Raw genomic sequence first — 17,946 nt, forward strand, 5'->3', positions numbered from 1 at the left:
AAATCCTAGTTAAACCAATGAAATCTGATGTAAGTTACCACACTGAGCTATGAACAAAATACGAGCACCTGGGAGAAGGAATCCTTACCTCTGAGCCACAGTTTCTATGTGTGAGAACAACAGTGCAGCCCATGCATGGTTCAAAAACCTGGTCTGAACCAAAAGGTCAGGTCTGATTCACAATGAGACGTGTACATTATGACAAGGCAGAAAGGGCTTTACAGAGCCTCTCCCCAGAGTCACAAACCATCACATGGAGATTGGAAAAGAAAGTTCATCAATGCAACATCAGAAAAGTCACACACCACAAACACACACCACACTTAGAATACCCCAATGTCAGTATCAATCCTTAGAACTCCTCAACAGCATCCACTGGCTAGACCCTGAACTCCCAATGCCAACTCCAAAACATAGAGCTAAACTTTGCTTTGGAGCCTCTTACCTTTTTTAAAAAAATAAAAATAATTGATAAAATCAGTCCAGCTAACAAGATTGCTCCAATGTATAAAAAAATGTTCTTCAAAATACAAGCTGCCTTCTCAGATTCTGCAGAGAGATAGAACAAAAAAACATTAAGAGAAAACCCACAGGCCAGAGCCATAGACCACACACCACTGCTAGAGCCTGCTGTTGTATGTCATTTTCCCTGTCCCTGTGACCCTCTGCACATGCCTTGGCATCTTCCATTCCCATCATACACACCTCCACCCGTCAGTGTGTTTAGCACTTGCCAGAAAGTACTGCAATATCAAACACTACATACCACACACACATGCCATGCAATGTTCAAAACTTCCAAACTATGACACCATCTTACTCCTATAGACTGAGTAGGTGTGCTCCCCTCCCAATTCATATACTGAAATCCTAATGCTTAATATGATGGTATTAGGAGGTAGGGTTTGTGGGAGGTGATTAGGTCCTGAGGGTAGAGTTCTCATGAATGGATTTAGGCCCTGATGTTAGAGGCCCTAGAGGGCTCGCTCATCCCTTCCACCATGTGAGGATACAATAAGAAGTCTGCAACCCAGAAGAGGGTCCTCACCCAACCATGGTGGCACAATTATTGCAAACTTTCAGCCTCTGGAACTGTGAAAGATAAAGATCTGCTGTTTTGGGGGCGCCTGGATGGCTCAGTTGGTTAAGTGTCCATCTTCAGCTCAGGTCATGATCTCACAGTTCGTGGGTTCGAGCCACGCGTCAGGCTCTGTGCTGACAGCTAGCTCAGAGCCTGGAGACTGTTTCAGATTCTGTGTCTCCCTCTCTCTCTGACCCTCCCCTGCTCATGCCGTCTCTATCTCTCTCTCAAAAATAAATAAAACATTAAAAATTTAAAAAAAACCCTGTTGTTTTTAAGCCACCCAATCTGTGGCAAATTGTTATAGCAGCCTGAATGGACTAAGACATACTTATAATGCAGACAAACCCCTTATTCCATACACACAAAGCATATTTCAATTTCATACTCCCCGTGCCCCCACATACCTTGTACACACCCCTTCACACATCACCCACACACATTCCTAGCCCTACTTCCTAGAACAATTCCTCTCTCCCTCCAAGACCATCTCATCTGGCACACCCAGACCACATCCCACAGGCTCCCTGGTCAGACCCTGACTTCTTTACCCCTCACAGCTCCAGGAAGATGCATCTGATCAGCAGGGTCATACCTACCCAAGACTAGGGCTGCGACCATGGAAGCCAAGATTATGTGCTCAATGGACCTCATCCCAACAGCAGGAGGGATTCTATAGCGAGTTGTAGATCTTGAGCTAAGGATCCAACGTGCCTGGGGCAAGTCCCAGGCTCCTGCAGGACCACCCTATTATGGCCTCCCCATCTTGGGCACAACCCATAAGGCAGAACTGATTCAGCCTCTACCAGTCAACAGTTTGCGGTAGACCTGGGGCCTGAGCAGAGGAGTTGCTGGCAGGCCTGGGTCCCTGGCCCTGGATAGACCTTTATCCTCAGAGGACAGGGACAGGGTCCTATGTCCACTCTCCTTGTAGCTAGCAAGCTTCACACTCCAAGCCATACAAATCACCCAGATTGCTTAAACTGCCATGGATAACAAGTTGTCATCACTCTCCATCTACTAGACCACCTGCCCTGGCTTAAGAGACCTAGTCTGGCCTGCTGACTCTCGGGGTGAGCTATGCCAGGCCAAGCTTTCTATCTTCCCCACTGGGCCCCATCTTCCTCGAGGACTGCCTGGGAACCAAAGCTTTCTGTTACCTGACCTCAAGGTGAAGAGCAGGAGAAATGTTCAAGAGGTTGCTTACCTATCACAGTCAAGGTGAAATTGAGCTTCTGGGGGCTAGGCAAGGATTTGTGATGTATCACACACTGGTAGATGGTCATACTGTCATCCAGAGATGGCTTCAGCATCAAGAAGCTAGTGACATTAAACATACCATTCTCATTGGTGTGATTAGTGATGATGCCCTCAGAAATCTCCTGAGGATCCTTCTGGGATAACTTTCTCCACGTTATGGTAATGTTGTTAAGGTGTAACCCGCTTGACATACACAAGATATGTGTTTCTTGGTTTTCTTTTACCACGGCTTGCTCCGGAAACAAGTTGCTGACTGGGGAAGCTGCCAAAAGAAAGAGGTCATTCTTTGAGGGTAGGTAAGGACTAATTTGTTATCAGCCCAATGCCCCAATAACAATCCTAAGATTCAGCAAGCCTTCAGGAAAGGTGAGCCTACTGAATGGAATTCTGCTCAGGTTAAATATTGTGGGAATGTTGGTTTCAATGTAGGCTGATATGCTATGGGTCCCTACTCTCACAGAAATTTTATAGAGCAGAGTTTCTTAAGCTACTTTGCATCATACATCAACACCTTTGAAATTCTGAGGAAAGCCTTGGAACGCTGTTGTGGTAGAGACTGCTAATGGCCAATTTTCAATCTTCAATGACATATCCGAGTTAAAGCTACATCTTTCAACCTTCATGTAGCCATGTGAACCTTGGGTCTGGAAGCTTAAATGTAATTAGAAGTGATGAAAGCAACTTTCAGGAAGTATCCTTAAATAACAAGGGTATCTTAAAGAAAAGTACTGGGCCCTTCTCTTTCTCTCCCCCTTCCTCCTTCCTGCAGAATGGCTGGAATACCAAATGATGGCCAGAGACAGAGAAGCCACTTCCAAATTCAAGGTGGTAGCTACCTGTTGAGAATGGCAAAGTGATATGATAAAAAGGATCCTGGGTCCCCTCAGGATACAAAACTGCCTTCCCTGCCTTGAGTTGGCTATAGTTGTGTGAAAGATAATAAACTACCTTTTTAAAAAGTCACTGTTGACTTTGTTGACATATCACCTTCTGACATGTAAAGATCCTGGAACTCATAGCAAGAGGAACAAATTGCAAATCAACAAGATTTTTTAGATCCACCTCAGAGAACTGAGAGGACAAGGCAAACCAGCACCCTGAAAATTAGACAGGCAGATTGAGAGGATCACAGCCAAGATTATGTCACCATAAGCAGATACCAGAGCCATAAACCAGCAGAAGCACTTAAGCAGTAACTCTGACAAATCTCTAAAGGATGAGCATGGACTAGCATGAGAGTAAGAAACTCCTGGGGGCTCAGTCTCACGGTGGCCACCATACTTCCATCGGTTTTACCACCAGGAACCCCACCAGGTTCTCACAGTGAAGATTCAAGAAATATTCCCACCTGTTTCACGGGAGAGGAAAAGTATTTAAAAATATACCCAGTGCATTATCCATAACAAAGAATGTTCTCAAGAGGAAAGACTGCCAGCTCCTTCTCTGACCTGGGGTAAAGATGATTAGCCAACTCTGGCCCCCTCTAGATCAGGTCTCATCTAGGAACACTGCTGAAGGTCACAGCCTAGGGGCTTACAGGACTCTAAGAATGAACTTTAAGGTAAGACCCACTGTTTCCCCTCTACAACACTCCATTACCACAGCAATGGGGCTCCACAGTGATAACAGTAGAGGAAAACCAAGAAAGCAGTAAGGCACCAATTCTATTTAAGGAGAGAAACAAAGAAAACAGGTAGCCAGCAATGAGGAACCTGCCCATTCCAGAAGAAAATCCTTACAAAGAGCCTCTTAAAAAATGTTTCTCGTGGGGCATCTGGGTGGCTCAGTTGGTTAAGCGTCTGACTTTGGCTTAGGTCATGATCTCACGGTTTATGAGTTCGAGCCCTGCGTTGGGCTCTGTGCTGACAGCTAGCTCAGAGCCTGGAGCCTGTTTCGGATTCTGTGTCTCCCTCTCTCTCTGATCCTCCCCTGCTCACGCTGTCTCTCTCTCTCTGTCTCAGGAATAAATAAAACATTAAAAAAAATTTTTAAAGATGTTTCTTGTGTGGGAAATGTAGATTATAAGAAGGTACAGTTTTTGCCCCAGATTATTTCTCTATTTACTGGACGTATTTATGAAAGGCAAATAACAAGTCTTTGTGGGAAGAAACAGAAATCACAAAAGTGATTAAGAGAGCTCAAATAATGGGGTTTATGCCAGTTACATACAAGGATCCCACATATATCAAAGACCCTAACGTTTGTTAACAGCAAGTATCGGTAGTAAATTATATACATTTTATCATCAATAAACGTATTTTACAATAAAAAAGAGAGAGAGAGAGAGAGAGAGAGAGAGAGAGGGAGGGGTGGCTTGGTGACTCAGTTGGTTAAGTGTCCAACTTCAGCTCAGGTCATGATCTCGCAGTCTGTGGGTTCCAACCCCACATCAGGCTCTCTACTGACAGCTCAGAGCCTGGAGCCCACTTCAGATTCTATGTCTCCCTCTCTCTCTGCCCCTCTCCCACTCACACTTTGTCTCTCCCTGTCTCCAAAAAATGAATAAACCTTAAAAATTAAAAAAAAAAAAAGCAAAGAACAAGTTCATCAAATAGAATGGTATATGCTAATCCAACTATATACATAATTACTTTATTTTTTTTTAAATATTTTTATTTATATCTAGGGGAGAGAGAGAGAGAGAGAGAGAGAGACAGCCTGAGCAGGGAAGGGTCAGAGAAAGAGGGAGACACAGACTCTGAAATAGGCTCCAGGCTCTGAGCTGGCAGTCAGCACAGAGCCTGACGCGGGGCTCAAACCCACGAACCGAGAGATCATGACCTAAGCGAAAGTCGGACGCTTAACCAACTAAGCCACCCAGGCGCCCCTATACATAATTACTTTAAATGAAAGGTCTAAACATATCAATTAAAAGACAGAGAATATCAGAGTGGATAAAAAATAAGACTCATCTACATGTTTTCTACAAGAAACTCACCTTAAATATGAAGACAGGTTTAAACAGATAGATTTAAATTAAAGGGATTGAGAAAGATACATTATACTAATGCTAACCCAAATAAAGCTGGAGTAACTGAATTTAAAAGAAGCCTTCAGAACAACAACAACAACAACAAAACATTATTAGGGATAAAAAAGAGACATTACTTAGTGAAAAAGGGATCAATTATTCAAGAAGACAACAATCCTCAATTTTTATGCACCTGATAACAGAATGTCAAAACACGTGAGGCAAAAACCGAAAGAACTACAAGAACAAATAGACAAATCTACAATTATAGTTAGAGATTTTAACACTCATCTTTCATTAATTGATAGATCAGCAGGGATAAAAGTAAGAAAACAGTTGAAACGAATAGCACCACCAATCACCTGGACTGAATTAATTAATAGGATACTTTATCCAACAGCAGAATATACATTCTTCTCAAGCTCAGGTGGAACATTCACCCAGATAAATCACATTCTAGCTCATAGACTTTAAATATTTTAAAGAATAGAAATCACGCAGGGTATGTTCTCAGGCCACAGTGGAGTTAATCCAGATATAAATAAGCAGAAGGGTGGCTGGAAAAATTCGAGATTACTTGGAGAATAAATCCACCCAGGCGCCCCAAATCATTTCTACTCTAAACAATATATGGGTCAAAGAAAAAGCCTCAAGAGAAATTTTAAAATATTTTGAACCAAATGAAATTAAAATGATAATCCCACTTATGAAAATTTGTGGGTGATAGAAAAGAAATGTTTAGAGTGAAGTGTGTAACACTGAATACATATTTTAGAAAGGAGGAGAGATATAAAATCAACCATCTTAATTAATAAGCTTCCACCTTCAGAAACTAGAGGAAGAAGAGCAGTTTAAGCCTAAAACAAGCAGAAGAAAAGAAATATCAAACTGTAGAGCAGAAATCAATGTAACTGAAAACAGCAAATCAATGGGAGAAAAACAAAGCAACCCAAAACTGGGGCTTTGAAATGATTACTAAAATTGATAAGTTTCTAGGTTAACTAAAAACAAAACAGAGAAGACATAAAGTACTAATATCATAAATAAAAGAGGGATCACTACTCAAACCATGAATGAAAGGATAATAAAGGAACATTATGAGCACCATTATGACCATATGTTTGAAAACTAAAATAAAATGGACCAATTCCTTGAGAGAAACAAATTAACAACATTCACAAAAGAAAAAATAGATAATTTGAATTGGCTTGCTTCTATTAAATAAATTTAATCAATAATTAATAACCTCAAAAAATAAAGACTAGGCCCAAATGGTTTCAATGGTGAATTCTACCAAACATTTAAATTAATAATGATACTAATTGTTTTTACAATTTCTTCCAGCTATTAGAAGCAGAGGCAACACATCCTAACTCATTCTATAAATCTGGTGATATAGTAATCCCCAAACCAGATAAAAACATTATAAGAAAGGAAAACTACAGACCAATATGTCTCATTACATTAATGCAAAAGTCCTCAACAAAAGATTAGCGAATTGAGTCCAACAATGTATAAAAATAATTATACACCACAACTAAGTGGGATTTATTCCAGGTATTCAAGACTGCTTCATCATTCAAGTCAATTAATATAATCCATTACATCAACAGACTAAAGAAGAAAAACTATACGATATCAATAATGCAGAAGAAGGATTTGGCAAAATCTAATACCTATTCATGTTAAAAGCTCTCAGGAAACTAAGATAAGGGGAACCTTCTCAACTTGAAAAAGAACACGTACAAAAAACCTACAGCTAACATCACACTTAATGGTAAGAACCTAAGGATAGGAACAAGGCAGGGCTATTGCTTCTGATCACTCCTATTCAATATCGCGATGGAAGTCCTAGCTAGTATAATAGGACAAGAAAAGGAAATAAAAGATCTACGGATTAAGAAGGAAGAAATAAAATTTTCTTTGTTCTCAGGCATAAGATTTATATAGAAAAATCCCCAACACTGGACCAAAAAAATATTTAAACCCTAGAACTAATAAGCGATTACAGCAGCAGCAGAATACAGGATTCACGGTTAATATATAAAAGTCAATGGCTTTCTAATACACAAGCAATAAACAACTGGAATTTCAAATTAAAAATCCAATACCATTTAAATTAGTGCCCTATCTGCCCCCCCAAAGAAATACTTAAGTTTAAATCTAACAAAATAGGTATAGAATCTATATGAAGAAAACTAGAAAATTTTGATGAATGAAATCAAAGATCTAAAATGAAGATATTCCATGTTCATGGAAAAGAAGAATCAGTATTGTTAAGGTGTCAATTCTTCCCACCTTGATCTATAGATTCAATGCAATCAAAAGTCCAGAAAGTACTTTGTAGATACTGATAAACTTATTCTCAAGTTTATAAGGACAGGCAAAAGGCCCAGAATAGCTAACACAATACTGAAAAGGAACAACAAAATTTGATGACTAACACAACCTGACTTAAAAACTTACTATAAAGCTACAATAATCTATACAACATAGTATTGGTGAAAGAACAAACAGACCAACAGAACAGAATAGAGAGCCCAGAAAAACACCCACACAAATGTACTTAACTGATCTTTGCAAAGGAACAGAGGCAATTCAATGGAAAAAAGGTAATCTTCAACAAATAGGCTGGAACAACTGGACATTTCAAGTGCACAAAGTTTGCACATGGAATGTAGGCACACATTTTACACTTTTCACAAAAATTAACTCAAAATGTTTCATAGACCTAAACATAAAACTATAAAATGTCTAGGAAGATAATATAAAAGAAACTCTAGGTGGCCTTGAGTTTGGTGATACGCTTTTAAATACAAGGCCAAAAGTATAATCCATGAAAGGAAAAAATTAGTTAGACTCTATTGAAATTTAGAACTTCTGCTCTGCAAAACACAGAGAAGAAAATGAAAAAACAGGCCACAGACTGGGAGAAAATATTTGCGAAACACATATCTGATAAAGGATTTGTATCTAAAATATACAGATGACTCAAAAAATAAATAAATAAAATAACATACACAGGGCATTCTTAAAACTCAACAATAGGGACACAAAGAACCCAATTGAAAAATAGGCAAAAGATCTAAGCAAATATCTTTCAAAAGAAGATACGCAGATGACAAAAAAGCAAATAGAAAGATCTTCAACATCATCTGCCATTAGAGAATTACAAATTAAAACAACAGATGAGATACCACTACACACTTACTAGAATGACTAAAATAGTAAAAAAATTAACAATATCACATGTTGATGAGGATATAGGACGACAGGAACTCTTATTCATTGCTGGTAGAAATACAAAATGATATAGTCACTCTGCAAGAACTGGCAGTTTCTTAGAAGTTTAATCATAGTCTTAACATATGATCCAGCAATCACACTCTTGGGTATTAATCCAAATGAGATGAAAAATTATGTCTACACAAAAACCTGCACCTGAATGTTTATGGCAGCTTTATTCCTAATTGCCAAAAATTGGAAACAATCAAGATATTTCTCAACAGGTGACTGGACAAACAATGATACATCTATACAATGGAATATTAATCAGTGATAAAAATAAATGAGCTATCAAACCACTAAAGGAAAAAAAAATAAGACATGGAGGAATCTTAAATGTATTTTGCTATGTGAAGGAAACCAGTCTGAAAAGGCTTCATAATAGATGATTCCAATTCCAATTATATAATATTCTAGTAAAGCAAAACTATGAAGATAGTAAAAAGATTAGTGGTGCAAGGGGTTCAAGAGGAAGGGCAAACAGGTGAAGCAGAGGCAGTGAAACTATTCTGTGATACTGTAATGGTAGATGTATGATATCATATACATGTCAAACTCATAGAACTAGGAGCACAAAGAGTGAACCTTAAGGTATGCAAAATTTACATAAACAATTTAGGAGTTCAAGGAATCCCCAAAGAGAGAGAAGGTACACTGCAACAAGCAAATCTAAGTGTACTACAAATGTACGAAACAGCCTCACTGCAAGGGACAGAGGAAAGGGGCTGACCTATGGAACTCTTGAAATAAACAGAGTCTATAAGAACAAAGGCAAGATGAATTGCAAGTACTATGCCCTAGTTGATAAAGTTGTTTCTCATGGGGGTACAAGTTAACAATTTTGATATGGCTATAGACATACACTGGAATTAAACAAGTAAGTAGATGGGAGAATGATGGGAGCCAGGTTTCTGCCTGTTGGAGCAGGTTTCACAGATACGCAAGAGAAGAAGGCTAGAATGGTTCATATGGTAATAGATTAAAGTTAGGGACATCATTAAGAACTACTATATTAAATATAGACACAGATGGTTAAAAATAGAAATTCTTAGAGATATATGTATATACACAGATTAATATACCTACACATATTTATTTGCTCTGTCAGTTCAGAAGGCCCAGAAGCCATGATATCCCAGGGGGGACAAGCATATCTGGTGCCCACATTTTGGTTTCTAACACATTTTCCAATCAAAAGAACCAGGGAGAATTCCTTGAATAATTGGCTGATTCTGGAAATGGGACAAGAAATACACGAGATGGTCCTGTAGTATCTTATAGTGCCAGAAAGTAAGGAAGTACTTAGATCAAAACAAAACCCAACAATGATGAGGGTATGTCAAAGAGACACAAGAGTCAATGGAAAATATTCCCAATGGCCAAAGCTGCAACAATTTGAGCAACAAAATAAAGTTGTATGAAATTATAACCCAATGTACAAAATAAATATCCTGAGTCCACACTGACATAAATAAATTTATAGACTAATAAGTGGGGGAGAAGAGACAAATTTCTTATGCAGAAGAACCCCAAATAAATTATGTAACTACTCCATTCTAAAGGAGGGGAAGCATAATTAACTACAGCTTAAATGTGGGCTGCAGCACTCTTCCTTCAAAGAGTATAGGATGACAAAGAAGGGGAGGAACGTAGCTTTATAAGGGAGAAACCAGACAAATACTAAAGCTAGATGATTAAGGTCAACGCCAAGAGTCACAAATCATTCAAAGAGACGGGATGGGTTGAAAATGGCACTTTTCCTCTGTGATCTTCCTGCCCCCAAGCCATAACTCATGCAAATTATGAGAAAAATGGCAGGAAAATGCCAGGAGAGTGGCATCCTATGATATACCTGACCATTACTCCTCAGAATGTCAAGGTTGCCAAAAACAAGGGAAGTCTGAGAAATTGTCACAGTCAAGAGAGCCTAAGGACTCATGACAACTAAATGCAATGTGGTATTTTGGATGGGATCCTGGAATAGGAAAAAAGACACTAGGTTAAAATTTAAGGAAATCTGAATAAACTATGGACTTTCATTAATAGTAATAATTATAAATATTGGTTTATTATTTATAACAAACATATCATACTAATGCAAAATGTTAATAATAGGGAAAGTGATGTGCAGAGATGGAAGTAATATGAAAACTCTGTACTATCTTTTCAATTTTTTTTTGTCAATCTAGAGTTATTCTAAAAAATAAAGCTTATTAATTGTTTAAAAATGCTTTTAAGCTTTCTGTCAGTTTCAGAGGAAGTGAAATCTACCTTAACATTCCCGTCCCCCAAATGAATATGTACAAATTATTAAAAGTCCTAAGTACAATTTTGGGAAGGCTCACAGATGCTATCCCCCTTGTATAGGCTGAATTGTGGCCTCTCACAATTGATATGCTGAAGTCCCAACCCCAGTGCCTCAGACTGTGACTATATTTGGAAATGGGGTCTTTATTTAGGTAATTCAGTTACAATGAGGTCATTAGGTTGGACCCTAGTCTAATATGACCAATGTAGTTGCAAGAAGAAAAGGGTAGGACACACATGCACAGAGCGAAGAATAGTGAAGACGCAGGGAGAAGATGGCCATCTACAAGCCAAGCAAAAGGGCCTCAGAAAAAAACAACCCCACTGATACCTTCATCTCAGACTTCTAGACTCCAGGGTTGTGAAAAAATAAATTTCTGTCATTTAAGCTACGTGGTCAGTGGTATTTTGTTATGGCAACCCCAACAAACAAATACACCCCCCAAAGCTCATCTACATATGATCAGATCAATCATAATAGAGGAGAGCTCAAAGAGGTGTTTGCCGGACAGAGTGGCTGTTGCTGCACATCTTCACTGGGCAACAGCACCCAGCTGGGCATGGTCATGCATTATGTTATGTACTCCTCAGAACATCATGAGGCAGGAATGATTTATCACCCCATTTTGTACAGGGGAAAATTCAGGTCCAAAAATGTTAAGTGGCTGGCCCAATCACTCAGTTTGAAAGCAGTAAAGCTAAAGTAAGATTAGGTCTATGGAACCAGAGCCCAGCATCTCACTCCTTTCCCAGCTACCTTTCAGAGATACCTCTGCAGTGAATACTCTTCATACACTAAGTAAATTATATCATAACTTATGTATGTATCTTTTATTGAGCACTTAGAATGGGCCAAACATTATGCTAAGCTTATTACCTGCATTTTTCATAGAGTCTTCCCCACAATAAACCTCCTTGGTAGATACTATTACATTTGTTCAGAAAAAGGTTCTGTGTGATTAATAAATTTCCCAACACTGTCCAGCTGCCCTTGGAAGCCCAGGACTCAAACCCATGTCTGTCTGACTCATAGGCCCATGCTCTAAACCCCTGCTCCATTTGGACCAGCCGCAACTCCACACCAAGCCTCAGTACCACAGGAACCACAGGGCTCTGCCCCCCTGGGAACTCACCCACCACCTCCAGCTTGACTTGTCCCACTGCTTTGTGAGGGGTGATCACCACCTCACATCGGTACACTCCAGCTTCCCTCAGCTGGATCCCTGGCAGCTGCAGGGAGGCATTCCCACTCTCCAGATTCTTTAGAGGCACCATGGCTCCAGGTCGACCTATCATTTGGTGTCCTCCAAAAAACTCAAATAGCTTATCTTCTGTTGCAGACGCCGGACCCTTCCAAAACCAGGTGATACCCATTATTGTTATGTTCGGGGAAGGGTGACCATAGACTTGGCAGAAAATAGTGGCATTGTCATTCAGGAGCACAGTCTGAGTTGTCCCTGCCATCTTCACATGCAAGGAACCTGTGGCAATAAGAGAAATCGGTTATGGAAGACCATTGGAAAAAAAGCATAGGTCTGGTACTCTCAAACACTACCACCTAATTGAAAAGAAATCCCTTCTTTGTGGAGGGATGGGGTGTTTCCCATATAGAAGCTCTTAGTTCATGGTCCCTCGTTAATCTACATAAGATCGTTCAACTTTGTTCTTCTTTTTCAAGATTGTTTTCACTATTCTGTTCCCTTGCAATTTCAGAGGAATTTTAGAATCAGTTTATCGATTTTTACAAAGAACTCAACTTAGCTGTGATTTTAATAGGAATTGCACTGAATGTGTAGATCAATTTGGAGTGAACTACCATCTCAATAATGTTGTCTTCTAATCCATGAATCTGTTTTAGGGATGTACTATGGACTGAATGTTTGTGTCCCTCTAAATTTCATACAGTTGAAGTCTAACCCACAATGTGTTGGTATTTGGAAGTGGGGCCTTTGGAACAGACACATGAAACGATGTTCAGCATCCCTCCTCATCAGGGAAATACAAATCAAAACCACACTGAGATACCACCTCACGCCAGTCAGAGTGGCTAAAATGAGCAAATCAGAGAACTCTAGATGCTGGCGAGGATGTGGAGAAACGGGCACCCTCCTACACTGTTGGTGGGAATGTAAACTGGTACAGCCCCTCTGGAAAACAGTGTGGAGGTTCCTCAGGAAACTAACAATAGAACTCCCCTATGACCCAGCAATAGCACTGCTAGGAATTTACCCAAGGGATACAGAAATGCTGATGCATAGGAGCACATGTACCCCAATGTTCATAGCAGCACTCTCCACAATAGCTAAAACATGGAAAGAGCCTAAGTGTCCATCAACAGATGAATGGATCAAGAAGATGTGGTTTATCTATACCATGGAATACTACATGGCAATGAGAAACAATGAAATCTGGCCATGTGTAGCAACATGGATGGACCTTGAGGGTGTTATGCTGAGCGAAATAAGTCAGGCAGAGAAGGACAAATATCATATGTTTGCACGTATAGGAGGATTAGGAGGAACTTGACGGAGGAACAAGGGGGAGAAGAAGGGCGGAAATGGTGGGGGAAAGGGAGAGAAGCAAACCATGAGAGACTTTTGAATGCTGACAAAAACTGAGGACTGATGGATGTGGGGGGAGGGGGGGATGGGCATGGAGGACACTTGTGGGGATGAGCACTGAGTGTTATGTGGAAACTAATTTGACAATAAACTATTAAAAAAAAAAAAAATGGAAGTGGGGCCTTTGGTAAGTGATCAGGTCACAAAGGCGAAGCCCTCATAAATGGGATTAGTGTCCTTACAAAAGCCAAGCAGAGAGATCTCTTTCTCAGCACCAGGGGATAAAGTAAGAAGGTACTCCTCTACAAGCCAGGAAGAAGCCCCTCACCAGCACCCAATTCAGTCAGCACCTAGATCTTGGACTTCCCAGCCTCCAGAACTGTGAGAAATAAATCTTTGTTGTTTAAGCCACTTAGTCTAAGGTATTTGTTAGGCGGCCTAAAAGACTAAAGACAGGATATTTTTTCATCTTCTTAAAATTTTTTCAATAACAAATATTCCTGCTGTTCTGATTTTGTAATAATCAAGACAGGCTAAACATTTGCTATATTAAGACCATACATGTCTCCCCAGACTGATTCTTCCCCTAGATCTGGTTTTATCAATGCTGGTGATTTATATGATGCATCTTATGTAGGAAATATCTGTAAGTCTAGGTATCCTTGAGAAACGACAGCAAAGCTAGTGTAATCACTTTAAAGATAATAATTGCTAATTTGATGATTACCAGTTGCCATTAAATGAATTATAAAACTAAAAAAATACTTTATAGTTTTCAGAGTAAAAGTTTTGTGCTCCTTTCGTTAAACTTATTCCTAATTATTTTATTCTTTCTGATGGATTCATAAATACAACTGTTCTCTTAATTTTATTTTTGGATTGGTCATTGCAAGTGTATAGAAATACTATTTATTCTTATTTACTTCCACCTAGCTCCCACAACAAGCACCCATTCGAAGATACTTGATGCTTACATTTTTGTTCTCTTTAAAACTGCCTTGTTTTGTTTCTCGAACTTATGAAAATGATACGGAGTTACATGTACTGTTTCCGCTCCTGGCCCGTTTCAAGATCCTCTCATTGCTATGTGTACAGCTAGTCCATTGGCTGAAATTGTTGACAAGTTCTCCATATACAAATCCCCATCTGGCTCACCTGCAGCCTCAATGATGGACCCTGAGATGGTCTCCTAAATTCTCACATCCCGACCCATCCACCCACCACCACTTGGCACAGCCTGGCCTACTCTGGCCAGTCCAGTAAAGTGTCAAGTGATATTTTACTGTTAGCTCCTATTCTATGATTAGTAAACATCTCTTCATATGCCTTTTCAGCCTTTTGGTGACCTGTTCGATAATTAGAAACATCCATCGGTGTCCCTCTCCCTCCCCCCAAAAAAGTAAAAGAGAACGTTTGAATATCACCACGAGATTAAAACACTCCCCTCACTCGCGGCAAAGATTTTAGTAAAGTGACGATGCCTCCCCGACAAACCCTTGAGACAAGCAAGTGAAGTGGTTTTTGAAAACTTCCTCCCCTTTGTTTTTCTTCTCAGCTGTAGCGTCCAAAGTGATGCAAGAGGCCCTGAAATTCAGAGCATTCAGAGCAGAGAATCAAAGGAGGCACCGGGTCCCAGGGGCGGGAGCAGACAGCACAGTAATGAATGAGTGAAGGAACTCGAATTTCAGAGGAGAGCTCCCGGCGCTCGGAGCTCGTTAAAGCCCGGAGCGGCTACGATCTCAGGCGGGACTCCTGCCGTAGCGGACCCGTGAGGGGCTGCCGCGCGGCCAGCACCCCACCCTGCCTACCTCACACACCCAGCCGCCCCCTCCCCACCTGCGCCCCGGGGCGCAGCGGGCCTACCTGCGCTGGGCGGCGTGTGCCACAGGACCAGAAGTAGAGGCAGAGGCCCAACAAGCAGCTGGAGCGGAGGCTCGCAGCCTCGCAACACACGGCCTGCTGACGCGTGAGCCATGTCCACTGCTACGCGTGGTTTGGCTGCGCTGATTTGCTAAACGGGCGAGCCGGAGCCTGGGTCCGCCTCTTGAGCGGTCTCCAGAAGCTTCTCGTGCGTGACTCCACCCACCGTCAGCAACGGAGACACTGAGTGGCCGGGGCTGCAGCCACCTCCCCGCAGCCCGCGTACACGCGAACGGACTTAAGTAAGGGCGATTCCGCACCTCCTAGGCCTATGCGTCCCTGACCCTTCAGCTAGTCTGCGAAGTGCGTCTGGCTGGCTCTGCTTCCTTTACCTAGAACGCTTGTAAGGAGCAACGTGCCCGGCCACACGTCAGCCATGGCGCAGGAGAGCTGGGGGAACCGCAGGACTGGGGCGGCACAGGTTATCACCGCAGTGGGCGGCGGGGGGCGGGGGGGAGTGTCCTGAGTGGGGGTTTCAGGTCAGCGTCTCGGTTCACTTTNGCAGGGGAGTGGCTGAGAGATCGGGAGACACAGAATTTGAAGCAGGCTCCAGGAGCTGAGCTGTCAGTGCAGAGCCCCTTGCAGGGAACTAGAACCCACCGACCATAAGACCATGACCTTGTGCTGAAGTCCCAGGCTTAACGGACTGAGCCACCTCAGGTGCCCAGGTTCACTTTGTAAAGTGAGGCCGGGAGCCCCTCTGTGGAGGCGCCACTGAGGGTGGTGGCTGTGGTGGCTGAGGTTAGCTAATGCAGTGCCAGAGCGTGGGTTGTGACAGGGTGACTTCTCTTACCATAGACAAGATAAACTTACATTACTTTTTTTTTAAAAAAAAAAAAACAAGCTTGCGTTTCTTAAACTGAAAGCCAATTTTATATCAATCATCTGAAGGCAGCCCTTAATGTCCCATCCCCTTACTAACCAAAAAGTGGCTTCTGACTTTGTCCAGCAAAACCTGAAATGTGCAGTGATCATTAAGTTTTACCGCCTCCATACCAGTTTTTAAATCCGTTTTAACTACAAAGTCCAGAACACAAGTAGCAGTGCTATAATAATAAATGCATACACCTCTTTGTCCAGCATCTTGCATTCCAGTAGTCTCGCTGATCCTACCTAGTTTTTTCCTCACATCATTAAAAGTAATGTATGTAATCTATAGAAAATCACAGGCGACCTGTACTCAACTGCCGGCTGCATCATCACCGATTGTGGAACAGTGGGCAAGTTACCTCGGTTTCCACTTTTCTAAAAGTGAGATAGTAAAATCTTCCCTGCAGGGCTGTTGTAAGAATTACAGGATCAGGCAGGGTGTGAATGTAAGACTCAGTGGTACTGTCAGTAACTAAGTAGGTATTTACATTCTCACTCACCTGCAGAGCATGCATAGTGGAAAGAGCATAGAACTGGAAGGTGAGCAGGGTGCCCACACTGATACCAACTAGCTAAGGGACCTTTGGAAAGTCACAGTTTCTGGGCCACAGTTTTAACAAGAGATCTACAAGGTTAGGTCCAGCTACGGAATTCTAAAATCCTAAATTACACCTTTTCTCAACTGCTACCTCCTCCAGGGAATCTTAACCTCAGGAGAAGGCCTCTTGTGATATTACTGACATCATTGACTAACTTCTTTCAAGAAATCCCTAAACTTGCCCAGTAAACCACTCTGCAAACCACTGGGAGTTCCATTGCAATGCTATCACTGGAAGCAGGGGCTGGATACTAAGAAGGCTGAAAAAGGAATTCTGTCATTGGTACATGATCTCAAAGGCCCTAAGCCTCTATATAATAGTGTTCTGCAAAGAATTCATTCTTTCAACACTGTAAAGTTTGTCTTTTTCAGAAAATTACAACAAATATTATATATTTTTCTGATTTTACATTTAATATAATTAAAAACAAAGCTATACAAATGATGATTAGAATAATATATTCTGACAAATATTGCACTGGGAGAATTTTTACAATGTATCATCAAAAAACAAATACAACAAACTTGTATCTTTTTTTGTGTGTGTCTTCCTGATTATCAAATTAAAACCCACTTATTTTGCAGTTTTTTAAGTGATCCAATTTTCTAAATAAGCCAAAAAGAATTAAGCCTAAGTACACTCAGGTTAATAAAATTTCTTTAGAAACTTTAAAATTAACAGAACATTTTTGGTCATGTATTTATAAAAGGTTACATTTTTTTAACACTTAAATTGAAAAAATTCCAAAATTCCCCAAATTTAGTAATAACAAATAAAATAAATGGTCTTTAAGATAGGATGTATAAACCATCATTATTAAATGCTTTTTAAGACATAATGGGGGCACCTGGGTGGCTCAGTTGGTTAAGTGTCTGACTTTGGCTCAGGTCATGTTCTTGCAGTCTGTGAGTTTGAGCCCATGTCAGGCTCTGAGCTGAGCCTGGAGTCTGCTTTGGATTCTATATCTCCCTCTCTCTGCCTTTCTCCTGCTCACACTGTCTCTTTCCCTCTCTCTCAAAAATAAACATTAAAAAAATTTAAAAACATAATAAATACTGACAAAGTATGGATTATGCACCACTGGTTTCCTTC

At 40.8% G+C, this 17,946-nt stretch overlaps 1 protein-coding gene and 1 non-coding gene across 3 annotated transcripts in view; one reads left to right on the forward strand and one right to left on the reverse strand.

Moving 5' to 3' along the window:
- NCR3LG1 (natural killer cell cytotoxicity receptor 3 ligand 1) overlaps positions 1-15,663 on the reverse strand; it is a 20,588-nt gene extending 4,925 nt beyond the window's left edge. For both annotated transcript variants that reach the window (XM_077761130.1, XM_077761129.1), the window contains exons 1-4: positions 15,329-15,663; positions 12,038-12,385; positions 2,289-2,603; positions 446-549 (exon numbers count right to left, since the gene is read on the reverse strand). In XM_077761130.1, coding sequence (XP_077617256.1) covers positions 446-549; positions 2,289-2,603; positions 12,038-12,385; positions 15,329-15,440 — 879 coding nt within the window. In that variant the 5' untranslated portion in view covers positions 15,441-15,663. The remainder of the gene's footprint in view (positions 1-445; positions 550-2,288; positions 2,604-12,037; positions 12,386-15,328) is intronic.
- Positions 13,954-14,084, forward strand: LOC144229189 (small nucleolar RNA SNORA72). Its single transcript, XR_013334377.1, has one exon. It is a non-coding gene; the product is annotated as a small nucleolar RNA SNORA72 (small nucleolar RNA).
- Positions 15,664-17,946: the final 2,283 nt, after the last annotated feature.

Source organism: Crocuta crocuta, unplaced genomic scaffold, assembly GCF_008692635.1.
Source record: "Crocuta crocuta isolate KB4526 unplaced genomic scaffold, BGI_CrCroc_1.0 scaffold233, whole genome shotgun sequence".
In the NCBI taxonomy this organism is placed as follows: Eukaryota; Metazoa; Chordata; class Mammalia; order Carnivora; family Hyaenidae; genus Crocuta; species Crocuta crocuta.